This window comes from Coenobita brevimanus, chromosome 35 (assembly GCF_032717465.1).
Source record: "Coenobita brevimanus isolate Jiangsu-jjx chromosome 35, ASM3271746v2, whole genome shotgun sequence".
Lineage (NCBI taxonomy): Eukaryota > Metazoa > Arthropoda > Malacostraca > Decapoda > Coenobitidae > Coenobita > Coenobita brevimanus.
In genome coordinates this window covers 17,776,052-17,803,987 of record NC_136988.1, presented here as the reverse complement: position 1 = coordinate 17,803,987, position 27,936 = coordinate 17,776,052, and the positions used below count along the sequence as shown (strand labels likewise).

Sequence of the window (27,936 nt, the reverse complement as noted above, 5' to 3'; positions counted from 1 at the left end):
TTTATCTCTTTACTTCTTATTAGTCTTCATTTCACTCACATTATCAAAACGATAATGGTGGTCACTGACAGAAAAATGTTTGGTATGAATTATACAGGCCAGTACATTATTTTGATTTTGGCGGTAAGTTTGACAGCTAAGTCACAGAAAGCAATGGTGCATGTGATTGGGTGGAACGTGAAGCCTCAGTACGCGCCTCACAGGTGATTGGTGGAGAAGCCTGAGTGTCAACAAGAAGCAGAGGAACTGTGTTGATCGTGACTCACATCAGCTCTGTGTTTTCTCTTGGAGGCAAAATATTAGTGTGAGGGGTGTGGGGTGTGGCTGAGGGGCAGGGTGTGACCTAAGACAGGGTTGTGTGGGAAGGGTGAGGCCACAGGAGGCAGGATGACGCTGGCCCAGTTCTTCGGATGTGGGTTGCTGGCGTTTGGTCCGCCCCTGGCTATGTTCTCCATCACCATCGCCAGGGACCCCATCAGGACCATCATGCTGGTGGCCAGGTATGTCACGCATATATCTCACCAAAACACTCACAGGCGCCTGGTTTAAATACTGGAGGGATATTGGCACAGGTGTAGGCAGAGACAGGAGAGGCGTGGGCGGTCATGACCCTACTTTTTGTTTTTCACTTCAGTGTACAATAGTTCATTCATTTTAAATAGGCAGAGCTTTTTTTCATTTGTCCTTTTGCAGCCTGTTACCAATACTTCAGTGACAGAATAATACATTGTAATGGCTGCAGCCTGCATAATGTCTGTAACTTGATGGTGGATCTTGAATTTGGCTCTTTGTTATCTTGGTTTTGTTTTTTCTTGGAGGGAACAGTTTACAGGCTGCTGGTCTTTGGTTCCTTCTTCCATACATTAAGAAAGAAAAAAACACCCATTTTCTACAGTAGTGTAAATCTCTCTTTACAGCTCAGTGTTGAGCATTGAGAGATGGCCGTTTTTATTCCTGGTTAAAGTAAACAAATAGTAAGCATTATCAGTTATCAGTATCAAATAAAACAACACTGATCAGAGCTGGAAGGTTTTTGGCAGTGCTGATAGCCAGCTGCATATGAAGGGATTGATTTTCATTCATTCATTCATTGCCAGATGCCATGTATCCCAAACGGGGTGGCCAAGGGCTCAGAGTTAATTGTTTTACTAGGGAGGGGCACTAATCCTCCACCAACCCCACTTGACACGTAGGGAAAACTAATTCATTTATTTATGTATAGTATTGTAATATGTGTTAGTTTACCCTACCAGTTATTTTTTGTTTTTCTGTGCCAGTATCTCTTTTGGTAATACCAGTGATACATTATTAGAGGTTATTTTCAAGTTATTTTGTTATGCTAGGCAAGTTTTATTTTATATACCAGTATATATTTTAATCCAGTATTTGTATTGCTTGCTGATACGGTACAAAGCTTGGTAAATTTTTAGAAGTAACCAACGTTTTCTTTTATTCTATCTATCTCTATCTATCTATAGCCCGACGCCCTAATGCCGCAAAGGGTGGCCGCAGACAAAACGCCTCCAAGTCACTCTGTCACCCACCATTTGACTCCCCTCCCCCCAACTCACCCCCCCCTCCCTCATATACCTCTCAACTCCATCCCTCCACCTCATCCCCGGTCTACCCCTCCCTCTCCCTCCCTCCACCTCACCTACATACACCCTCTTAGTCAGTCTTTCATTCTCCATCCTCTCCACGTGTCCAAACCACCTCAGTCTATTTCTTCTAATCTTTTCAACCACATCCACATCTACCCCACAACGTTCCTTCACTTCTTCATTCGTCAACCTGTCCCTCCATGTCACTCCACATGCTCCTCTCAAGTAACTCATTTCCACTGCTCTCACTCTTGACTTGTTCCCCTCTTGCAAGGTCCACGCCTCGCTTCCATACGTCAGGGTAGGGATCACAATACCATCATGCAGTGACTTCTTAACCTCCACACTCACCTCCCTATTTCTCATCACTGCTTTCAGTGTGCCAACAACCTTCCTTCCCTGCTGTACCCTTTCACGCACTTCATCCCCCAAAGTTCCATCCTTACTCATCACACTACCCAAGCACTTGAATGCACTCACCTTCTCCATATCCTCACCATCCAACCTCACTGCACACTCTGTGACTTCATTCCTCTCAAACACCATAACTTTACTTTTGTTTACATTAACTTTCAGCTTCCTCCTCGCACACACTGTCCCAAACTCATTCACCAAACCCCGCAACTCCCATCCATCCCCACTCAACAACACTGCATCATCAGCAAACAGCAACACCGGAAGCTTCCAAATCTCACCCCCACCCACCAGGGCCACCCCCACATCCACTGCCCCACCCTGCACCTCCTTTACGACCCCATCCATATATATATCAAACAGTCATGGAGACACCACACACCCCTGTTTCAGTCCCACATTGAGATCAAAGAACTCACTCAGCTCACCATCCACTCTCACCGCAGCCCCAGCTCCCTCGCACACACTCCCCACAGCACTCAACAACTTCCCCTCCACTCCATATATTCTTAATACCTTCCACATACCCCTCCTATCCATTCTGTCATAAGCTCTCTCCAAGTCCACGAAGGCAGCGTACACCCTCCTTCCCCCCTCCAGACACTTCTCCACCAAACACCTCAGAACAAACATCTGATCTACACACCCTTTTCCCTTCCCAAATCCCCCCTGTTCCTCCCCAACTAGCTCCTCTGTCATATGCCCAACCCTGTCAATGAGCATTCTACCACATATTTTACCAGTCACACCAAGAAGGCAAATACCCCTATGGTCACCACACACTTCTCTCTCCCCCCCTCCCCTGCACAGAGGAACAATTATACCTGATTTCCAGTCCTCTGGAACCCTTCCCTCTTCCCAAGCCAATCTACACAACTTCCATAACCACTCCACAACAATCTCACCCCCATACCTAAGCATTTCACCACACATTCCATCAATTCCTGGGGCCTTTCCCAGCTTAATCTTCTTCATCGCTTCCACTACTTCCGACCTACTGATCTCTTCCTCCCTCCTCTCATCTCTTCTTCTCCCAGCCATTCCCCAACCACTTATACTCACACTGCTCTCACTCTCTACATTCAACAAATCCTCAAAGTGCTCCTTCCATCTCCTCAATTTCTCTCTCTTCTCCACCAACAATCTATTATTCCTATCCTTCACTCCCCTACTATTTCCCCTTTCACACTGCCTTACTTTCTTTACCTCCTTCCAAAACAATTTCTTACTCTCCCTCCATTTCACACTCAGATTCCTCCCAAACTCTTCATCCACTTTCTTCTTACTCTCCTTCACCAGTCTCTTCACCTCCCTTCTCCTGCTCACATATACCTCTCTCTTCTCTCTCTCATCTTCTCCCCTACCTCTACTCGCCAACCATTCACCATATGTCTTCTTCTTTTGTTCCACAGCTCGTTTCACCTCATCATTCCACCATGCTGTCCCTTGCACACCCTTGCATCTCCTCCTCACTCCACAAACCGCCTCACACGCTGCGCTTATCTCTTCCGGGAATATCTTACATACGTCTTCCACCCCTTCCATCTGCTCTAGCTCATACCTTCCCAATCTTTCTTCCACTATGCTCTTATACTCTGTCCTCTTCTCACTATCTTGCAATTTCTCCACTCTTCTCACAGGAGCTGCTTCCTCCTGTCTTCCCCTTCGCCTCCTCAACCACTTTCTTTGCAGCTCTACCTTGGCCATCACTAAGTGATGGTCCGAGACTCCATTCCCCCACCCTCTCCACACCCTTGCATCCAACACTTGTCTTCTCATTCGCTCATCCACACACACGTAGTCTATCATTGCCTTTCGTTCAACAAGTTCACCATCCATCCTCCTTATTACTCTCCATGTATACCGGTGGATCATCTTATGATGAAAGTAGGTGTTGGCTATTGCCAACCCCTTACCAGCACAGATGTCCACCAAAGCACTACCATTCCCATCTACTTCCGCTGGCACACCCCACTGACCAACCACTCCATCCACTCGTACATTCCCGACTTTGCCATTCATGTCTCCAATCAACAGCACTCTCTCGCTCCTCTCAAACTTGTCCATACATGCTTCTACTCTCGCCCAAAACTCATCTTTCACTCTTGCCACTCGATCCTCTGTTGGAGCATACACACATACAATCGCCCATGCTTGTATACCTACTTTCATCCTCACCCATACAATCCTTGCACCCACTGTTCCATACTCTCTTATATTCTCCTTCCACTTCTTGCTTATCATCAGACATACTCCCTCTCTTGCCCTCTCATTCTCACTGACTCCCGCACATATACCTACACCGTATTCCCATTCTCTCATCCTTTCACCTTTCCATTTAGTTTCAGTCAATCCACATATATCCACTTTTGCATCCTCAAGCACCTGGACAATCTCTCTCTCTTTCACTTCATCATTCACTCCTCTCACATTCCACGTTCCTACTCTCAGAATGTCCTTTGTCCGTTCCTTAGTATTTTTTTATTACCTGGTATTATTTTTATGGTTTCCAATGCAAAATACTGTTCTTTAATTAGTTTTGACCATCATTTTGGGGGGGAAATCCCCCTTTTGGAATTTTGAGTAAGATTTCCAAAAGTGGGTTTATCCCCCAAAATCAAGATCAAGATTAATTAAAAACACACCATTTTGCATTAAACTAACCCAAACTAACCTAACCTAGGCCTAATCTAGGGCCTGACATAGACCGAGTGCACACGCCCGCACCAGCCAATATGGCGCAACATTCATCCGCCACTGAGCGACAGCCTAACCTAAGCCACTATATGACTACCCCAACAAAATTTACTCCCCCAACTCAAACTAGGCTTAAAAGGTAAGTCTTAATTAGAGTATTTCAGGGATGTAATATAATGAAAATTGGTAACGTTGGTTACTTCTAAAGTGATACCCAAAGCTGGTTATTATAAACTGTTTTGAAGGGAAATTATGATACCAGTACTGTATTTTTTTTTTTTTTTAAAGTTGCTACAAAACACTAACTCTTTCATCATGTTTTTTTTTTTTTTTTTTCTTTTGCAGAGTAGAAATTATCAAGATAATTACAGTTTAATTATGTATGTGTAGCTCTTTCAATCTGTGGTATATTTTTGCCTTTTAATTTTGCTGCCTCCAGATGATTTTATTCAGTGTAAGATAGACCTCATGGGGTATTAGTTAATGGTGGCTTCATTTTTTTTCTTTTTTTAATGCAAAGAAGAAAGTACCGTACAAAAGGCCAGAAGCCTGTGAGATTGTTCCTTCCAAGAAAAAAATATAAAAAAAAAAACAACAGAGTGCCAAATTCACGATCCATTCATTTTGAGATGCCTGGACACACTGCTAACAAAAAGACTGGAGATCATAGGCAGTAGGAAATGTGATCAATTGTAAATGCTTTCTGTCTTTCCAGTGCGTTCTTCTGGCTGTTGGCGTTACTGTTATCATCCATCCTGTATGTGGCCGTGACGCAGCTACAGGATACGCTGGTCTTTGGCCTTGTCTTCTCAGTCTTATTCCAGGAGCTCTTCAGGTTAGTGGTGCAGTCCACTTATTTATTTATTTATTTATTTATTATACTATTATATATTTATTTTTTTAGCCATTATTTATTTTTTACCAATATTTTTTTAGTTTTTACTATTATTTATTTTTTTACCATTATTTATTTATTTATTTTTTTACCAGTTTATTTATTTTGTACCATTATTTATTTATTTATTTTTTACTATTATTTATTTATTTTTTTTACCATTATTTATTTATTTTTGTACCAGTTTGTTTATTATTTTTTAACATTATTTTTTTATTTTCTCTCCCACAGTTTGATTACAAAGTTAGGGGTGCATGAAATTTGATAGGCCTTGTGTGATATTGATGAGTCTTCGTGTCAATGTAGGAATGAATCTCCTTGGTTACTAGTCAGATTAGCTCTGGTCTGATTACAATTGGCCATCAAGCTGTGTTTTGACATCATTTTGTCACCATTGTCACCATCTTTATTGTTACTGTTATTATTATTATTGTTATTATTATTATGATTATTACTGTATTATCTCAGTTTTATTTGAGAGGAGTGTGTGGAGTCACATTGAGAGACAGACTGACAAATGAGGAAGAGAAACAGCATTGTGGTGTGGATGTGGATGTGATAGGAAATGTTAGGAGAAACACATTGAGGTGATCTGGTCATGTGGAGTGGTTGGAGAGCAAGAGACTGACGAGGAGAGTGTATGTGAGTGAGGTGGAAGGGGGGAGAAGGAGGGGGAGGCCAAGGATGAGATGGAGTTGAGAGGTATATGAGAGAGGGGGGTGTGAGCTGGGAGAAGGGCAGTGAAATGGCAGTGGACAGGGCAACATGGAGGCAATTTGTTTGTGGCCACTCCTTACAGGATTAAGGCATCTGGCAATAGATAGATAGGTAGACTGTATTACCCTACTACCGGTATTGTCTGACCTAACCTAACCTCGTAAACCTGACAACGAATCCCATCTAACCTGACATAATCTCACTTCGTCTGTCCTGTATAGCCTAATAGTAGGGTTTCACCACCAGGTTCCTGTGGTTTTTGCTAATCCAGAAGGCAGAGGGGGGACTGAAGAAAGTGAGTGACGGCAACATGCAGATCGTTGAGAATAAACACATCTTGGCATATGGTGAGGCCTGCTTTTTCTGTGTTTCACCTTCCTGCTTCATACTTCACTTACAGTACTTATATTTACTTCACTTGTTCAGTCATTTACTTACTTTTTTATTTTTTTCCCTTCACTTAGCTTTTTTTTTTTTTTTTTTTTCTGTACCTTAGACTCTCACGTTGTGGGCACTTGCTTTCATTAACACTCTCTGTCAGTGCTTCACTCTAGTATGTTGCCTCATTCTTTCACCATTTTCACTGTCATTCTTTCTTATTCCTTGATTTTTGTACCAGCCCTCCCCCTATGTGGGAAAGGAGGTGAGGTTGGTGAGAATGATGATAACTTATAATTGCAAACCGGTAACTACAGTAAGCTGTCAATATAATTTTTCTCCTAACCCCTCGGCTACAAACAGCATTCCGGAAATGCCAATCAGTAGACTGCTTCTTACATCCCTGAAGACCCGTGTGAAATATTGTGAACCTTTCTGTCATTTTTTTGCACCTACTGCGTGCTAATGCTTGATGAGTGGGTCGTGAATCATCAGTGTGGAGTGTAAACTTTGTCTGACTAAAATGTCATCCTGTTTGGTTTGGTATAAGTGGGTCAAAACATGGGGGGGGGGAGGTTTTCTCCCACCACGGACATAGGAAATGTTTAGGGCCACTGCAGCCTAGGGGTTAAATCCTCAGTAATTTAAAAACATGTTGTCTGTTCAAGTACCATTGCCACCTTTGATATTGGTTTTCCCTTGTCCTCCTATTTACAGTAGCTTACTTATGGAATAATTGTGACTGTTTGAACACAGTCCTTAAAAATGATGTCTTTTTGAAATACTAATGCAAATTTTATGTTCTGTATAATACCTTTTTAACCATATTTTCACCATGCTTCTGGGGTATGGTATTGCCTCTGGTGTTTGTGGATGTTTGGATGAGGAGGTACATCAACAAAAAAGATATTTGTTACGGTCCCCCTGATTGTGATGAGCTATGAAATTATTTGTAAAAGTGAAACTGCTCATTTGGTACCGGTTTTAGTTCAGAATCCTCAGTCCATGTGTCATAATGTATCACATTGTAAGGGAAGCAAATATTTTCTTTGTGGGTGTATGTCTAGAAGCAGCCATGATCATTTATTTATCAGTGATGGGTTGCAGACATGAGGTGCTTTACCAATAAACCCATTATTGATGCTTAGTAGTGTTCCATATTAGTGTCCTGAAATTCGTACTTCCTGCCCAGAGATTTTATTGACATCCCATAATAGGGCACAGAAACCCCTGTGTCTGTCTACTACTTTTGTACTTGTTTATGTACCGATAATACTGTACCTCTTCACCAACCTATTATCATTTGCTTTCTCCATATGTCCATAGCTACCAGTTTTACCATAACAATATTATCACATCTTGTATATTCCCTATTCAAACCCTCTTCTCATCCATTCTCTCCATATGACCATCATCCAAAAACATGATACAGTGCTGTCTACTTCTTCGTTAGGTGACTACACTGAGAAGCTTGATGGTTTCCTGTAACACAGGAACCCATTTACAATGCTGGGTGTTAACCACATAACCAAATAACACGGTGATGTGGAGCCTACATCTCATATGTCCTCTCATCATCACCCAGTTTAAGTTCATTCTCACCATATGAACATAAACTCACATCCCTTTTAATCCACCTTCACCATCCCATCATCATTCATTCCCCCTACTTTGAAATGGGCTCTGTTCTTTCTTTCTATATTTTTTTCTTGGAAGGAACAATCTTGTGGACTTCTAGCCTGTTGGTCTATCTTCCATGCAATAATAATAATAAAGAAAAAACTAACCATGTCATTTTTGCCATAACAGCAATGTCCCTTCATTTTTACAGTATCAGGTCTGGGGTTTGGGATAATCTCGGGTGCATTCTCCCTGGTCAACGTTTTGGCGGACATGACTGGACCCGGTACCATGGGACTCAAAGGTGACCCGGGTAACTTCTTTGTGGCTTCAGCTGTCACCAGTCTAGCCTTCACACTCCTGCATGTGTTCTGGGGTGTGCTGTTCTTCAATGCCCTACACAGACGGGCATATCTACAGCTGGCATATGTTATACTTTGCCACTTTATAGCCTCTGGAATTGTGAGTAATTGGATACGGTACCCTTTTACACTTAGCAACTGTCACTCACTCACTCTCTCATCTGCTCTTCCAAACACACATGTACGCACACACACACACACACACACACATCCGTAACTATTTGTATAACTAATGTGTAATGAATGAAGTTGTAGATATCCTTTATTGAATCCATAAATTGCAGTTTAGGGAAGGCAACTTCTGCACTTCATACATAAAAAAGTAAGTAAAATTTCTCCAGTACATTTTTTTTTATCATACTCACATGTGGAGAGGATGGAGGGTGAAAGACTGACGAAGAGAGTGTATGTGAGTGAGGTCGAGGGGGGAAGAGGGAGGGGGAGGCCGAGGATGAGATGGAGGGATGGGGTGGAGAGGTATATGAGAGAGGGGGGTTTCAGTTGGGAGCAGGGTAGTGAAATGGCGGGGGACAGGGCGACTTGGAGGCGATTTGTTTGCGGCCACCCCAAACGGGATTGAGGCGTCTGGCAATAGATAGAACAGATAGATAGACATAGAGAATGTGCTGAAGTATACTGTATGTTTTTAAATGTTTAGTTCTGTATGTGCGATCATTTCTCTCTTAGTATCCTAAAATTAGAGATTTTTCAGCAAGTTGAAAAAAAATACATACTGTAGAACTTTGAATTAACATACCTTGATAGACAGGATATTAAATTTAAGACACTAAAAAGCCACTGGATTTCCATTGGCTATAATGAACAGTGTCCATTAATTGGGGCACAGTGGGTAGCAGTACTTGTGTTTCATGAAGAAATACAGTGACAAGGATGTGAAATAAACTGCAAAACGACAAAACACTGGGCCAGGTTAGTGTAAAATGGGTATAGTATTCATTTTAATACTGGAGTATGTTGTTGTAGCTGTTCATTTATTTTCATATATGTGCTTGAAATCCCGTCTCAGGGGGGGACCATTGGATATAACAGATTTTTGGTTTTATCAGATCTGGCTTCCCCCCAATTAATCCATTATAGTGAGGTTTTACTGTATTTTATTTAATTGGAGACCAATTATGTGGGTATGAAACAAAAGAGAGCATACTATATATTGGTATGAGGCATCTGGCAATAGATAGATAGATAGATAGATAGGCATATGTGATGTAGCAGCCGTTGCTCAGTGCGTTAGAGCGCTCCGCTCTGACCGAAGGGTCGGGGGATCGAATCCACCCAAGGGTCATTGGTAGACATCAGGAAGGGCATCCGGTCATAAAATGCTACACGCTCCAGTCCAAAAGTCCTCTACCAAGGGGCAACGCCTTAGCCCTTCGGGGATACCTGGCGTGAAACCAAATTAATTATTTTTTATATATATATTTATGGTACTGTATTACTTCCCTCAGACGCTGATGAACCCAATGTACGGTGTTACCATCCCTACGGTGTGGGTGTTGACGCTGTTGTCTGGTGGTCTGGCACTGGTGGTGGCGGGAGGGTCACACACCACCCTGGCTGCCGCCCTGCGTCCTCGTCCACCACCTGTCCTCCAGGTCCCATCCGAGTCGGCATCACAAGGTGGACTCTGAGAGCTTTTTCCTGACGCCACTTTTAACGTTAACATCGGACCCGCTGCTGTGGGCTGCCTTGAGGGTTGGAGTGATAATGCGTATATTTACAGTTAGTCCTCATTTATAGTTGTTTCACTTGAGGTTGCTACAACTACAGTTCATTATTTATGTGCTGATGAATTAATACCTATTCTTTGCATCAGGTTGATTGTGATTCATTACAATGGTGTTTTGAAGTCAGACATGAGTGTTTCTTGCACACCCACAAAAAAATATTTGATACTCTTGTGGTGTGATACATCATGACACACAGACAAAGGCTTCTGAAATACCAGCAGTACCAAATGAACACTGTTTCACTTTTACAATAATTTTAAAGCTCATTGCACCCAGGGGTAACAAATATTTTTGTAGTGGGTGTACCTTTAATCCCTGACCCATGTGCCCAAAGTAACGGGTATGTCTCTTAGTTATTGCACTTTAATTATTCTTTTTCCCAGCACACATCATTGAGTTTAAATGAGGACTGACTATTGTAAAGTCAACAGTAAAATATCATTGCCCATAAGTCACAAATTGATCCTGAACGACGTGTTTCTTTACATATGGTAATAATAAGAAGATAAAATTTCAGAGTGTGGCCTTGTTGGTTTGCCTAAATGTGAAACTTTGAAATATTACCACACTTGTTCATTGAAGTATGACTTAGAGCATAACGCAACAGTTGTTCATCCTGTGTTCTGTAAAGTTTGTTAGAGTAATGATATTTTTGTGTTGACTATGGTGTGGTGTTAGTCTTGTATGCCATCATCCAATACCTCATTTTGCCATCACACTCACAGCCATTGTAGTACCCTTTACATTCTCACACCATCACGCTACCTTCATTCCTGCCATTACCATTCTAACATCATGACAACATCTTAATGCCATCTACCACATGCTAAAGCCATCCTAATGCTGTCACAGTCTGTCATCACCATTTCAGCATCTTCACAACCTCTAACTGTCTTTAGTAACCTCATACCATCATCTTCGAGTCATCCGCAATCTCCTTCCTCCTTGCTTTACCCCAACCCTATAGTGATGTACTTTTGCCTATCATTTTTGTTGTTATTAACTGATTTTATACAGCTTAGGAGAGCATCCATGTAATGAAGGGGTTAATGAAGGCTGCATTTAATCCATCCATTTGGAAAGTCTCTCCTGTCTTTTATTGTATCATATCGTTTATAAAGGCTCCAACATGCTTGCATGCATTTGCCTTGGTCACCTGATTGCGGCTGTCCATGCTTCTTGATCTCTGACAGCCTCCCTATTCAGTCCCTTATCCCTAAGGTCACTCTGCATGACCTTATCCCTAGTCTTTTTCAGTGTGTCTCTCACAACCCTATCCCCAACATTCACACTTCTCACTTTCTGCACCCAGTTGTCATCTTCCATCCACTCCACGTGTCCAAACCATCTGCCCCTCATCGTCACAACACCAATACACTCCAGTCCCATCCTTCCTTTCTTCATGCCCATACCATTTCAATGTATCCCTCATCTCAGTGCCAATACACTCCAGTCCCATCCCTCCTCTCAGCTCTTCAGTCATAAACCCAGCTGAATACAATCTTTTGGAGACAACAAGAATGCAATAAAAAGTACATTATTATAGTAAGTTAAACTTTTCTCAGCCAGTCAGTGCTATCAGTAGCCTGGGCTTGTATTCTTGTCGTTAAGGAAGCTCCCTAACATCTCTTCCTTAGCAGTTTATTTTTGGATGCTGGTTAATATACTTTTGTACATTATCTGTGCAGAGTATGGCAGTACTGGAAGGATTTACATAATGCAGAAGAGGACGGTAAGGTATAATAAACAAAACAAATCACTTTGGAAGGGAGCTAACTTAAGCGACTGTAATACAGGCCCTGGTATTGCCATCATATCATCACCAATTTACTTCACATCTTTCCATATCTCTTTGTGATTTTCCTTTTCAAACATTGCTTTTAATCTTACTTTCCAAGACTGTTGTTGAAACTGTGTCTGTGTGTCTTTCTTTTCTTTTCTTTTCTTTCTTATGCGTATATTGTATCATCTCAGCCTGTTTTCTCTACCTATTCATCAGTGCCAAGTCTCACACACACAACCCATTTGTACATTCAGAAATTTCCTTTTTTGTTACTTATTCTGTATGGGAAAAATTAAATATGCTGAAAACTAGCTTGGTCTCATGTTTTGAAAGTCCCACAGCGCTGTTTTGTGTGGGTAAAGGGAGGTCTGGTAGCTGTAGATTGAGCTGTAAATAATTGTATGACATTTTATTAGTGTTAGTGATGTTCAGGTACCAATAGTGATTCTAATGCCTGTATCTCATAGGTTAAGGAAGCTCCCTAACATCTCATATGGATGGTTATTATCCATTTGCTCCTTATTTATAATAGCAAGGCGATATTTAAAAAATTTACATAACACTGAAGAGGACAGTAAGGTGCAAAGAGCAAAACAAATTGCATAGAAGAAGGTGGTAGGGATCTTCTTTAACTGACAAGAATACAGGGCTTAGTCATGGTTGTTACTGCCACATTCAAAAGTTTGCTGACTTCTCCCTGCCAGCTGTGACAAAGGAAGGTGTTATGTGAAATCTTTTATAATAGGGAGGCTGCCAGAGATCAAGCAGTGTGGAATGCCACCATTAGGTGACTTAGGCTGACGCATGCAAACTTGTTGGAGCCTTTATAAACGATACGACACGAACGATACGGTAGTATAAAGTACACAACAGAAAAGTAAGAGGGGATTGGATATTCTGTGATATTCAAGTAGGAATGAGAATGATGGAAGTTAGTACACAGTGCTGCCTAAATGAACATACTTTTGGTTGTGATGGTACAGGATGCCCAAGATACAAACATTCCTCCATTAATTACATATACAGTACCAGCACAACTAACACCATTCACCTATACCACAACAACCATTATACACCACTTTCACCACAAACTTGCATCCACTTACACCACCCATTGCCATTTTTACACCATCAACGATCTCATATTACATCATTTAGTGGTAGAAAGGACGACACGGAAAAGCCATCACATTACTAAAGGTGTCTCTCCTTGGATGAATCAAATTGTCCTCCCTTTTTTTTTTTTTTTTGACGAGGAAAAAGGAACCAAAAGCCAAAAACCTGCAAGGTTGTTCCTTACAAGAAAAAATTAAAATAACAGCCCCAAATTTAAGATTCTGACAGTAGCAGCTGCAAAAGTATATCCAGTCCTTTCCTTTTTTTGTTCCATCTGGAGTCTAGGGACTTAGGGTTTGGTTGCTTGTTTCTGACATTTAAAGCTAAGTTGACCAACCTCACTCTTCTCTAACTAGCTTTATGTGAACAGTAAACCCCAGCCACCTTTCATATGTCAACAGGCCAAATCCAGTTGGAGCCCCATAACCCAATGGACCACCAGGCATCAACAGAGTATATAATCTGTGGTACTAGACAGTATTAGCAGGTCATACTTAACCCATTCACCTTTATAATGCACCATAATTTATTCTTGTCTTGGTATCCTTCTTGTGTTGCTGCTTTGGTTGTCTGCCCTTTTCCTCTCTTCCATCCTTCCTCTTCTGCTTTTCTCTCCTTCATTCATTTCTCTTCCTTCTGCCTACGGGTGACTTTACAGTCCCTCTTCTGTCTTTCCTTCATTCTTTCCTCTTTCTTTTGCGTATGGGTGACTCTACACTGAGACCAAATGATTACCTGTACACCAGGGAACCATTTACAACGCTGGGTGGTAACCATATAACCAAATTATGGCACCTGGTGGTTTAATGAGTAATTAAGGCACTCCATTTGCATTGAGCCTGTTTAGCTTTATATCCAAGGGGTGGTTGGGGTTTATTTCGCATGTAATGCCACTCAGGGATGAGTGAGGGTGGTCACTCTCATCTTAAATGTCAGGACCAACTTGCCTAGCTCCAGGCTCCTATGCTTCTCGTGGAGCAATATAAGATTGGATGATGGATGGATGGATGGATCCCTATTACACTTAACAGCCGGTACTTTCCTGTTCATGGGTCAGTTCTGTGATCAGGGGTGTGTTTTTGTGCTGTGTATTGATGTTGTCCTTATGTAAGTTTTAGGTCCCTGGTGGTCTAGTGGGTTAAGGCACTCCAACCTGATGTGGCCTGTCAGAGTTTTCATCTGTAAGGTGGTTAGGGTTGTTGCTCCTGTAATGCCACTCAGAGGCAAGTGAAGCTGATCACCCTTGCTTAAATGTTGGGACTGAGTAGTATAACCCCAGATCACTATGCATATGTTGGGGCAATGATGGATTGGGTAAGGAATGGATGGAATGGTAGCTTTTATGATTTTATTTTACTTAAAACAGAACTAATAAAATTATCAAGATGTAGTAAGAATATCTCTGTGCACCATTCTGGATCTTAACTTAGATGTATTAAACACAGACACAGACACACACAGACACAGACACACACAGACACAGACACACACAGACACAGACACACACAGACACAGACACACACAGACACAGACACACACAGACACAGACACACACAGACACAGACACACACAGACACAGACACACACAGACACAGACACACACAGACACAGACACAGACACACACACACACACACACACACACACACACACACACACACACACACACACACACACACACACACACACACACACACACACACACACACACACACACACACACACACACACACACACACACACACACACACACACACACACACACACACACACACACACACACACACACACACACACACACACACACACACACACACACACACACACACACACACACACACACACACACACACACACACACACACACACACACACACACACACACACACACACACACACACACACACACACACACACACACACACACACACACACACACACACACACACACACACACACACACACACACACACACACACACACACACACACACACACACACACACACACACACACACACACACACACACACACACACACACACACACACACACACACACACACACACACACACACACACACACACACACACACACACACACACACACACACACACACACACACACACACACACACACACACACACACACACACACACACACACACACACACACACACACACACACTAGAATATATAGGAGGACTGAAGGGGAAACTTCTGGAATGGATGAGAGACTTTTTAAGGGACAGACAAATGAGGACAGTAATAAAGGATAGGATGTCTGGATGGAGGGAAGTAACAAGTGGAGTCCCCCAAGGCTCGGTGTAGGCGCCAGTAATGTTCGTGATTTACGTAAATGATATGGTAGATGGAGTGAACAGTTATGCAAGTCTGTCTGCTGATGATGTAAAGATCTTGAGGAAGGTAGAGGTTGAGGAGGATTGTAAAATGCTACAGGAGGATCTGGATAGGATACACAAATGGAGCCGGACGTGGGAAATGAAATTTACTGTAAAGAAATGTAAAATATTGGAAATGGGTAAAAGTACCAGGAGGCCATCACTGAATTATTTGTTGGGTAATGAATTAATCACAAAAATGAGAGAAGAGAATGACTTGGGAGTGTTGGTCCAAGATAGTTTGTCACCTGAAAAGCACATTAATAAGATAGTTAGAGAGACTTATAAACTCCTGACTAACATAAGAGTAGCATTTCATTATATGGATGAGGAGATGATGAAAAAATTGATAATGGCCATGATCCGCCCCAGGTTAGAATATGCAGCAGTTGTGTGGTCCCCACACAAAAAGAAAGATATAAACAAGATTGAGAGAATACAAAGAACAGCAACCAAGATGGTCCCCAGTCTAGCAGATCTGTCATACAGAGAGAGGCTGGAAAAGCTGGATTTGCCTTCCTTAGAGGAAAGGAGAAAGAGGGGAGACATGATTGCAGTGTTCAGGACCATGGTGGGAGTAGATAAAATTGACCGAGAAGATCTGTTTTTATGGGATAAGAGAGCAACAAGAGGACATGGAATGAAATTGAAAAGTCAAGTTGCTTGAAGGATATCAAGAAACATAGCTTTCCTTACAGAAGTATAGATTTATGGAATAGCCTTGACAAAGAGATCATCCAGTCCAAAAACTTAAATGAGTTTAAAGCTAAATTTGACCTACTGAGAAACAGCGATGGGAACCCACGAGCATAGCATATTTTGTGTGTATCTCAATTAGGTATATTGAGTAGATACATAAGTATTTGGAACGACTTAGACGAAAAGGTGGTGCAGGAGAAAAACATTCATGTGTGTAAAAGTAAACTAGATAAATATGGATATGGAGACAGGACAACACAGGCATTGCTCAATTCCTGTATACTACAAATAGGTAAATACACACACACACACACACACACACACACACACACACACACACACACACACAATGAAATGAATAGTGTGTGAAATGAATTATGAAATGAGTCACTAATATGTAAAAATATGTATTAGCGTACTGGTGATCTTCAGGTGAATCATTGGTAAAGTACAAGGAATTTAACCTTTTTGGGTGTTGTTATTTTATTTTGCTTTTATATATTGGAGGAGAGATTGTTCATACACAAGGGCTGTTATTGTCGTCAGTTAAAGAGACTCCCCAGCACCTTTGGCTTTGGATTTATTTTACATTTACACCTTCATCACCCTTCCTTGCTTTAGTAGCTTTATTTATGATGCAGTGCATCAAAATACAACTTGTACCACCATGCCACCCTCCACACCACAACACACCTTTTTGCCTCATGCACCACACTATCAAATCACAGTCAGTTCTTCAACTTAACATAAGCAAAAGATCTCTGGGAGTGCCTGGTGGAAGTGGATGGTTTCCTTCAGTCCACTGGCTTCACATACAGAGGAGCCTGGATTACACCATAATATTCACCTGCATATTAATTCAACAGTTTTAACAAGGGTAAAATTTGCATAGGTATCATAGATGAGAACATGAATGAGGCATATTCAGAGGTAAACTGGTAGGGAAGAGGAGCTAGAGAACTTCCGAACCTGCAAGAATATAGCTTGAATTGTGAGTGCCTTTGGAAATTTGTAATATTTCTTCCTTAGTCACTAATTCTGCGTGTTTCACTTCAGTATCGTCGTATCATTTATAAAGATTCCATCGTGCTAGTGTGCGTCAACCTTGGTCACCTAATAGTGCCTCTTCACACTGCTCAATCTCTGGCTATTCAGCTGCTTATTCCTGAGGTTACACTCTATGGCCTCTTATATATTATTGATTGAAACCATGTCAGTTGCAGTATGATATAAATAACATACAAATGAATGTTGTAATATGCCAAATAAATCACTAAGGAAGAGGTACTACAAAGTTTCCAGATGCACTTAAACTATAATTCAGTATGCTAAGGCATTGCAGTAAGTGAGGAGTGCTTGTTGTTCAGGTCTAAGCAAGGCTGGTGAACTTAAATGTATTATTTAATTTACAAGTCAGCTGTCAGTTTGCCTTGTAAATAAAAATGCTTAAGCTCGAATTTTCACTCATTAATCACAGTATTCCCTCTTGTTCCTCGTACTCACACTATAATTTCCTAAATACCCATTGCCTAAGTGTATGGGTATGGTATTCTTGGGGGTTAAGGAAGCTCCCTAACACCTCTTCCTTAGTGATATATTATTTGATATTGCTGGTTAATTTCCTTTTGTATGTTATTTATACAGAGTAGGTGATATTCGAAGGATTTATATAACACAGAGGAGGATAGTAAGGTATACCGTAATAAGCAAAATACATTGCATAAGAAGAGGTATTAGGGACCTTCCTTAACTGATGAGATTACCAGCCTGGGTCTACAGTATTTATAGTTGCTGGAGTTGATGTGTTGCATTGGTATCCCCTGCCTGGTACACAACAGGTTCGGTTACATTATTCATATATTATGCTTAGTGCTGGAAAAAGGTGCCTTCATGTGGTGGTGCCAGTATAGTGGAGTGCTTTTGTTGCCTGGTTATGCTGTGCCTCTCAACTTCCCCCATCCCCTGAAAGAAGAGCGGTGGAATGCAGGAGAAGGGCAACTGAGTTCATGTCCATTTGAGCACAAACCACAACAACAATAATTAATTATTATTATTATTACATGATAATTGACAGGTTAAGAGTATTTATAAAAGTCTTATCATCCAAGCCAGTCTCTGTTTTTTCAGCTCAGTGTAAATAAGTTTTCATCACCATCATCATCATCATGTTTCATATGGTCATATGTGGACAAGAAATGTAAAGCATAGTGTGGTGGTAGAGAAATGTAAAGCATTGTGTGGTGGTGGAGAAATGTAAAGCTTAGTGTGGTGGTGGAGAAATGCAAAGCATAGTCTGGTGGTGGAGAAACATTAATGGAGGCAGGCTGGTCATATGCCTGTAAATGTAGTAGACTGTGGTAGCTCGGGGTCTAACACCTTAAAGAGATAGAATGGAATTAACTGTTTACCAACCGTCTTCAGTATTCGTATAGTTCATTCTCTGTATCATGGTTGAGATTTCTGTCCTTTTGCAGCTTATTTCCCATATCTCAGTGACAGTGTAAAAATACCTTCAGTTTTCAGTAGAGTGTTGTTAAATAGGTTGGAGCCGGTGGTTGAGGGTATTCTGAGGGATGAACAGGCTGGTTTTAGAAAGGGACGTGGTTGCAATGATCATATCTTTATAGTTAGGCATTTGATGCAGCAAGTTAATGAAATGAGAGTACCGTTAAGTCTTTGTTTTGTTGATTTTGAAAAGGCTTTTGATAGTGTTTCGAGAGAGACTATGGGGAAGATCATGAGACATTATGGAATACCAGAGGAGTTTGTGAGGGTCATTATGAACATGCATGAGGACACATTTTGTAAAGTGATGGTTGATGGTTGTCTGAGTGATTCGTTTGAAGTCAAGTCCGGAGTAATTCAAGGTGGTGTTCTATCGCCTTTACTATTTATATTGGTCATTGATTACATTATGAAACGCGTTGGAACAGAAACCGGTGCTGGTATACTTTGGGGAGAGAATAGGAAACTTTTGGATTTAGATTATGCAGATGATATAGTTTTGATTTGTGATGGGCCAGAAGAGATGCAGAGAGTGTTGGACTGTTTGGTGAGTGAAGGTCACAAGGTGGGTTTGGTTATTAATTGTGGAAAAACTGAAATAATCAATATGAATATGGAAAATGCACAGGAATGTGTAATTGGAGGTATGGTTGTAAAGCAAGTTGATAGGTTTAAATATTTAGGTACTTATTTAGCCAAGGATGGTTCTTTGAACTTTGAATTCGAGGAAAGGTTAAAGAAGGCTAATCAGGCAATGGGAATGCTTAAAAATATTTGGAATAATAAAAATTTTTCTGTGCATACAAAAATCAAACTTTATAAGGTAATGGTTAGGAGTATCTTAATTTATGGACACGAGTCTTGGTACAGCACAGTGACTATGGAAAATAAATTCTTGGTGTTTGAAAATAAAGCACTTAGAAGAATATTAGGAGTTAAGTGGTGGGAAAGGATACCAAATAGTAGAATTAGAGAAATAACAGGAGTGCAGCCGATCGATGAATATGTTAGATTCTCACGATGGAAGTGGCTAGGACATGTGTATAGGAGACAGGGAATAGTATGAGGTACACCAGGGTGGGTGGCACTTGGTAGGAGAGGTAGAGGAAGGCCAAAAGAGACGTGGGTGAGGACAATGAGACGGGAAGCTGGAGATGAGTGTTGGGGAGATCTTGAGGAGTTAGCACAAGATAGGATGTGGTGGTGTGAGTTCATCGAGGCCCTATGCATCCCCGAGGGTGCCACAGGAAATGATTGATTGATTGATTGATTGATACATCCATTCCATGACACTTCTTTGTGATTAGCATCATATTTGTGTTAATATCTTGCTGCAGCTTAAAATCTGAGATGTTTGTTTCATCTTTAGTTAAAATGGATGGACTGAGTATACGTAGTTCAGCAAATATAATTAAGCTTTGACACAGCTGCCAGAAAATATGAAGGATAATCCAAGTGATATCCTTTTTAGTTTATTCATTGTTGTTTTTGTTATTTTGGTCCCAGGCTTATTTAGATGTCAATCCAGTGGACTCTAGGTTGAAGTTTCCCTGCTTCTGCAATCCGCCATCCTCCTTTTGGGGGATAGAAAAGAAGTTAAGGGACATTTGTATAACCAGATCATGGAATTGCCTAGTTATGCAGGTGCCACTGTGTGAAGACTTCCCTATCAGTACATAGGGGGCAGGGTAGCTCAGTGGTAGAGCATCGAACTTGGGATTGGGGAATTCGGGGGGTCGTGAATTCAAGCCTCGCCCTGTAGCTGCCATGCTGGTAGGGGTAGCACCGTTCTGCCACCTAGCAGGGCTATATGATCTAATAAGGTCTAGCTCAGGGGAACATTTCCCTTTCCCTCTCAGTACATAGTTTATTCTTATTGTTACTACACCTTTGTATTCAGTGCTGGAAAGGCATCGTATGTTGGATCTTTTTTTTCCTAAAGCAAGGAAAAAGGAACCAAAGGCCAGACCACAAAATTGTTTCCTCCTCCAAGAAATGATAAAAACAAAGTCTTCCCTAAACTGAATAACATTGGCTGGAGATGGCAAGAATAAAATGAAGATGTCTGTGGTGCTATAAGAGTTAAAATCCTCAACACCTGCATTGCCCCAGGAGCTATGAGGCTACTTACACCACAGATGCTGGGTGGTTTAGGTAGTTGCCTTAATCCATTGTAATCTCTTGGTATCTTCTCTAATTTGTTGTTGAATTTAAGATGAACTTTTAGTAGTGAAAGGGTTAAGGAAGGTTGTGAAGGTTGTATCTTTGCCTTCTAGTTCAAAATGCTGAATAAAATGTTCTGATACTAACAAGAAGGAAATTAAAATCCTGTCCTTGGACTTAATGAATTAGGCTAAATCTGGTCTTTTATTTATTTATTTGTTTATTGGTGTTGCAGTGAAGAGATGTAGATTGAGATGGTTTGGGCATGTGGAGAGGATGGAGGATGACATTTGGGTGCAAAAAGTGAGAAGTGTTAACGTTAGGGGTAAGGTTGCGAGAGGCAGGCCCCCAAAAACATGGAACAAGGTCATAGAGTGTGACCAGGGATAAGGAACTGAATAGGGAGGCTACCAGAGATCAAGCAGCTGGAGAGCTGCCATTAGGTGAATAAGGCCGATGCATGCAAACATGTTGGAGCCTTTTATAAACGATACATATCTTTGCCCTCCGGTTCAAAGGCCTGAATAACATTTTCTCATGGTAGGAAGAAGTAAATACAAAATACTCCTTAGGCTGAATCTGGTCTTTTATTTATTTATTTATTTATTTTTTTTGCCTGTCAATTTTTGGTGCTGCCAGATAATTCTATTCCACTTTGGAAAGAGCCAGAGGGCTACAGTAGGGTTAGTGAGTTTTTTTTTTTTTTTTTTTTCCATGAGAGGAAAAAATAACCAAAGGCCAAGAACATGATACACGTAATCCTTCCAGGTGTAAAAAAAAAAAAAAAATCCCCCCACCCCCCACCCCAAAGCTGAGTACCTGGTAATTGGCTGGCAAATAAAAATAAAAGGGTCAACGATGCCTCTTTTCATTTTGTTATCTTGTGATGAAGGTTGATAACAAGAGGGTTGGGTTCCATGCTGCTCGGTGGCTTGTATTCTGTGTGGGTCTAGAAATTTTGTTCCACATTCTCATCGGTTAAGGAAACTCCCAACCACATCTTCCTAAGTGATTTATTTTACTTGTTACACCTTGCTGTCCTCTTCTGTTTTGCTTAATTCATTCTAATATCACCACACTCCGCATAAACAGTATACAAAATGATATTAGCCATATCCAAAAATAAATAAGCAAGGAAAAGATGTTAGGGAGCTTTCTTAATCAGTGCGAATACGAGCCTGTGTAACACTTCTTCCTTAGTGAGTTATTCTGAGCACTACACTTTAGTGTCCTCTTGTATGTTACATCTGTATGTTGATGTTACAGCTGAATAAATAGCATACAAAACAGTTTTAAGGTGTAAATTGCATAGCAAGATGCTAAGGAAGAGGTGGTAGGTGCAGCTGTATCCTTAATTTGGTGATGTATTTTTCATGTTATACTTGCTATTGTACTGACAGATGATGTTACTCAGATTACAAGCCATTTTTTTAACAGGAGAGGTCAGGTGTAGGTGTCATTAACATCTTCGCCACAGAGGAGGGACGCCTTTTTGTGGTAGCACCAGTATTCCCAGGTGGCACAACTGCCTGGTTATACAAAATTATACCAAAGTCCCTCAGCCACCTCCCTGTCTCCCAAGAGAAGATGGTGGGCTACAGCAGAATGGCAAGTTGAGTCTGCAGTCCACCTGGTTCACATTTCAGATGAACCTGAGGCTAAAATTACTGGTACTATTGTACGTGCAGTCTGTGGCCGATATTCTCATCAGGTAAGGAAGCTCCCTACCACCCTTTTCTAAGCAATGTATTTGGCTCATTACACCATACTGTCCCCTTCTGTGTTGTGTAAATTCTTCCTATATTGGCTCACTTTACATACATAACATGCAAAAGGAAATCATCCAGCCATATCCAAAAATAAATCATGATGGAAGAGGTGTTTGGGAGTTTCCTTAACTGACAAAAATACAGCCCTGTGTAAGCTGAAGAAAATAGCCTGAGGAAAGAATGAGCTAAAAAGGGATAATATTCAGATTCAAAGAGCTCATAGGTAATCTTGTATAGTTTGATATGGACCTAACCTCATCAGTCTAGTGGTGTATTTATATGATAATTCTTGCTGCCACCAGACAGTTTTATTCTGCATTGAAGAAACTTTTTTAAACTAGTGGAGTTAGATATAGGGATTGTTGACCTCGTCACTAATAAAAGTCCATTCTTGGTTGAATAACATCGTCCAATGGTGGTGGTGGTATTGGCAGTAACCGATTAGTAGTAGTAGTACAGTAATAGTAGTTGCAACCCCATACTCATCTGGATGTGTACACAGTGGATTGCAGGCTGAAGTTGCCCTCCTCCTGCAGTTCACTGCCCTTTTTAGGGACAGGGAAGGAAGTGAGGGACCTATGTACCGTATAACCAAACAGTGAAGCTGCCTGGCCATTTAAGGCATCCCTCTCCATTTGTGACATGAATTAGGTAAATAAAATTCATCATCAAATTAATAGGGTTAGATGCAGAAAAATGACATAAAATGAAAAAAAATGTGTCATTGCCTGAAAGAGATTAAATGCCCCAAAATAACGTTAAATAAAGCAACGTGTAACAGGGAGTGAACTGTTTTGGTAATAGTAGTGTTTGGTTCCATGCGGCTGCGTATTGTCATTGGTGAGTTGATACACAGCAAACTGTTGACGTGGGCCTCACCCCCCTCACCCTCGCTGCTCAAAACATACAACAGTGAGTATCCAAACACATTGTCTTTACCAGCATGCATTTGTCTGAGTATGGATCACACACTACTTTACAAGCATGTGTTATCTGAGCATGGACCACTTTTTTGTATCTGCATCCCTGTCTGTGAGGGGTGGGATTCACAGACATATACATAACAGTGTGTTCCACATTGCAAAATATCTGTAGATTTCTTTTTGCATGGAAACTTAGAGAAATGGGAAATTCCTCACTCACCTCTCCATCTCATTGCTGATAAATAAGACATATGGGGGTGTCCAGTGAGATTTTTTAGAACGTCAGGAGTTTATTCTGTGGCTAATGTAGAGGAAATGAAATCCTTTATTAACATGGAACCAAATATCAGCTGTTATGGATCTACATTTGCTAATGACCATATGGGAGAAAATAGCCACCCTCATAATTAACACATCCGTTCATGAGTAACTGTAGCTCCAGAACAGTTAAGAATTTGATATAGCACTCTAAATTATCAGTAGAATAACCTCATAAACTTCATAAAAAAAACTTTCAAATATCCTCTATAAACCCAGAGCAGCTTTCCCTCTCATAACCTTAATTTTTTTTTTTATAGGAGGAGCAGAGGACATGGGAACTAGTTTGAATGCTCCAATCCTTGTCCTTCCTGGGAAATAAGTAACAGTTACAACAGGGAATTGATGCTAAATGTGTTTGTAAACCCGTCACCTGTACGGTATATACAGGATGGTTCATATATTGCACCTCCATGCTGTGATTTTGCAGGTAAAATCAAATGTGCTGGAGGATGGCTGAGTTATAATTACCAGTGTGTGCCTTACAGCATATGGTAATCTGCTTTCGACAACCATTTTTATAGTGTCTGCTTTAACATCCAGTGATTACATACTGTATTTATTACTAATTTAATGAGGCAGGCAAACTATAATGTGAGATACATGTCAAGATTTGTGCAATATACAGACCATCTTGTATACCTTTTTAGTTATCTCTCGAAATATATATGTTTGTTTATTAATCTATCTTTGTGTCTGCTTCTGCACTTATTCATCCATCTGTGTTTATCTGTCAGTCTGTCTGTCTATCTGTTTATCTATCAGACAGTGTAATCCAACTATCATTGGTATTCATAGCCTGATACTGCATCATGTGTGTGTGAGGGGTGGCTTACACAGATATATCACAGGAATTCTCTAGTAGCCACCTCATTTACCTGCATGTATTCCAACTGTCCTTTCCCTCAGCATTATTCCTAGCCCACTTCTTCTTACAATCCCAGTACCATTTATCATCCTTCCACTTCATCCTACCATTCTCTTCACTGCCGTACATCTACCCTCATGTACTCCCCTACCATGTTCCTCAGTGTCATCCATGAGCTCCTTCTGCTGCCACTCTCTCCACTGCCATACATCCTCCTTCATGGACTCTCCTACTATGTTCCTCCCTCATATACCCAGCTTCTCTAACATATCCGTCCACCTCATCCTTGGTCTCCTCCTCCTTCCAACTTGCTAACTCTCATGCACCCTCCTTCATATCCTGTCCCTCTCATAACCTCCAGATTGCCACTTTCAAACAATTTTATCCATCTTAGTGAGAGAAATTTGGTTGTAAAGAGGTAGAGGCAAACTGTTTCAGACCCCATCACTACAAATGGCTTCTCTCGTATGGAGGCAGCAAGAATAAACTAAACTAATAGGGACAAGTGACTGAATTAAGAGGCTGCCAGAGATCGAGCACCATGGAGAGCTGCCATTAGCTGACCAAGGCTGATGCATGCAAGCTTGTTGGAATCTTTATAAACAATATAAAATGAAGTGATATGAAATGATATGAACAGCTGATCCTAGTGAAGTAGTTGATATCTGTTGTATTGAAGCGATAAAGTGTTGTGTATTGCTATTGTGAGTTGTGTAATAGACTATTGCAGACACGTAGACTCGGTGCACCGCTGCTGATGCTATAGTTCATTCACCGTAACTTGACCTAGATTTTCAGTCCTTAGCAGTTTCCCATACCTCACTGGTGCACACACACACACACACACACACACACACACACACACACACACACACACACACACACACACACACACACACACACACACACACACACACACACACACACACACACACACACACACACACACACACACACACACACACACACACACACACACACACACACACACACACACACACACACACACACACAGTCTGGCTTTACATCCATGCCGTGGCACATTTTCGTGACTTAACATCATACTTGTGTTAATCTGATGCAGCTTAGCATGGATGATGGAGAGATGGCAGTTTTTTGGCCAAGTTAGAGTAGCAAGTGTATAGCAGGCTTGGGAAACACAGCAAAAGCATTAGTCTAGTAAAACCTCTGTAACGTTTGCTAGCTACTTGCATGGTTGTTGTAAAAATAATGACACAGTACAAGTGACTATTTATTTTTATTTTTTTTCAAGAGGCATGTTCCCCCATCCAAGTTCAGTTTAGATGCTGTACAATATTCTGATTACTACCAGAATACTGTATTTATATAGGTATAGAAAAAAACCCACAGTCTAAATGGCTTATCCAGGTGTGGAAAGTGAGAAGTGTGAACATTGGGGATAGGGTTATTAGACTCAGACTGAAAATTCCCAGGGATGAGGTGTTAAAGTGTGACCTCAGGGATAAGGGACTGAACAGGGAGGCTGCCAGAGATTGAACAGCGTGGAGAGCCACCATTAGGCTACTAAGTTCAGTGCATGCAAGGATGCTGGAGCCTTTTTAATGATATGAAATGATCCTTACTTCATTGTTGATTGGGTTGATAGGCTGGTTTGACTGTGATATTTGGGATCTGTTGTTAGTGTAATATAGGGTGGTTGGCCAATAGTACTCCACTAACAATTTGCCAGGTGATATCTTATGTGTTGCAGGGATGGTTAAGTCTGCTGGTATGGGCCTGGGTATGGTAGTGCATGTAGGAAATGCTTAAATGATTGATAACACCAATTGAGTCTCCCAGCAACACACAGGAAATCACCAGGTGGAGTGAAGGAGTATTACGTATGAGTCACCTTGTATTTTGTTAACCACAGATTGATAGCATAATTTTTTGTGACCCTTGGCAGGTGTGCTTACTGGTGACACTTTTTTGTGGTACAACTAAAAAAAAAAAAAAAAGTTGCATTCTCATTATTATTATTATTATTATTTTATTATTATTGTTTTTGTTATTATTATTTATTATTATTATTATTATTATTATTATTATTATTATTATTATTATTGTTATTACTGTTATTATTATTTCTCTGAAGTTGGGATGCAATGCTACAGGCTGTTAGAAAAGTCTCAGTTTACTAAGAAGTGAGAGATGTGGCAGGACATGGCAGGGTCGTGTGTGGTATGGTTTTGGGGTAATGTGATGTTGCAGTGTGTGATGTGGTAGTGTGTGATATGTGTTAGAGTGTGACAGTGTATGGTACAGTTGTGTGAGCTATGTCATTTATTATTGTTTCAGTAGTACATTGACTTCTCCGATGCTCTGTAGGTTGCCAGCATATTGTAAGGCTGAAATTAAGGGTTCTTATTGTGACAGGAAATTTAGATATGTCAACTCATCTTACTGTCATCTTCCCCTGGCATTTTTCAGACACCCGGCTATGATTATCCTGGCTTCACCTTCACTGCCCTCAACCTCGTCCTCACCCTACCCCAGCCCAGCTCTGCCCACAGTCAGTCAGATCTTCAAATATTCCGCTTCTTCCCAGGAACCTGTTAGCAATTGCCAAGTTTGAAATAAAGTATAACTAGCCATAATTAGTTATACACAGTGCACTGTCATCCTCCCCTCTCTCTCCTACCATCCCTAAGCTAAATGAAATTGTTGGTTGTGGCCAAGAATAAGATGACAGAGACATAATTATCTTCCTGAAAAGGTTGATTGTGTCTAAACTGATTATAGTACTTTGAGAGACCCACCCCAAGCTGGATCTAATTCTGTGGTGAACACATCATTGTTTTACCAATACTTTCCAAAATAATAATGTAGAATTTGAATATTTTTATTTGTATTTACTGTGATGCTGGAGATGGATAACTTAAAGCCGTGGCACCAGTATAACTGGGAAGTGGAGCCGTTCAGGGATACAAACATCCCACAAC

At 40.9% G+C, this 27,936-nt stretch overlaps 1 protein-coding gene across 1 annotated transcript; it reads left to right on the top strand.

Moving 5' to 3' along the window:
* Positions 1-272: 272 nt before the first annotated feature.
* aph-1 (gamma-secretase subunit Aph-1) lies at positions 273-27,507 on the top strand. Its single transcript, XM_080269637.1, has 6 exons — positions 273-500; positions 5,428-5,547; positions 6,571-6,671; positions 8,534-8,784; positions 10,151-10,322; positions 27,425-27,507. Exons 1-6 carry the CDS (start codon positions 388-390, stop codon positions 27,436-27,438), a joined length of 771 nt encoding a protein of 256 aa, XP_080125763.1. The 5' UTR covers positions 273-387; the 3' UTR covers positions 27,439-27,507.
* The last annotated feature ends 429 nt before the right edge of the window (positions 27,508-27,936 follow it).

Bases quoted from the DNA above. Each gene is read 5' to 3' on its own strand.
- aph-1 (XM_080269637.1), top strand. From the start codon at position 388: ATGACGCTGGCCCAGTTCTTCGGATGTGGGTTGCTGGCGTTTGGTCCG. The intron at 501-5,427 runs GTATGTCACGCA...CTGTCTTTCCAG, and splicing joins ACCATCATGCTGGTGGCCAG to TGCGTTCTTCTGGCTGTTGG. The intron at 6,672-8,533 runs GTGAGGCCTGCT...TCATTTTTACAG, and splicing joins TAAACACATCTTGGCATATG to TATCAGGTCTGGGGTTTGGG.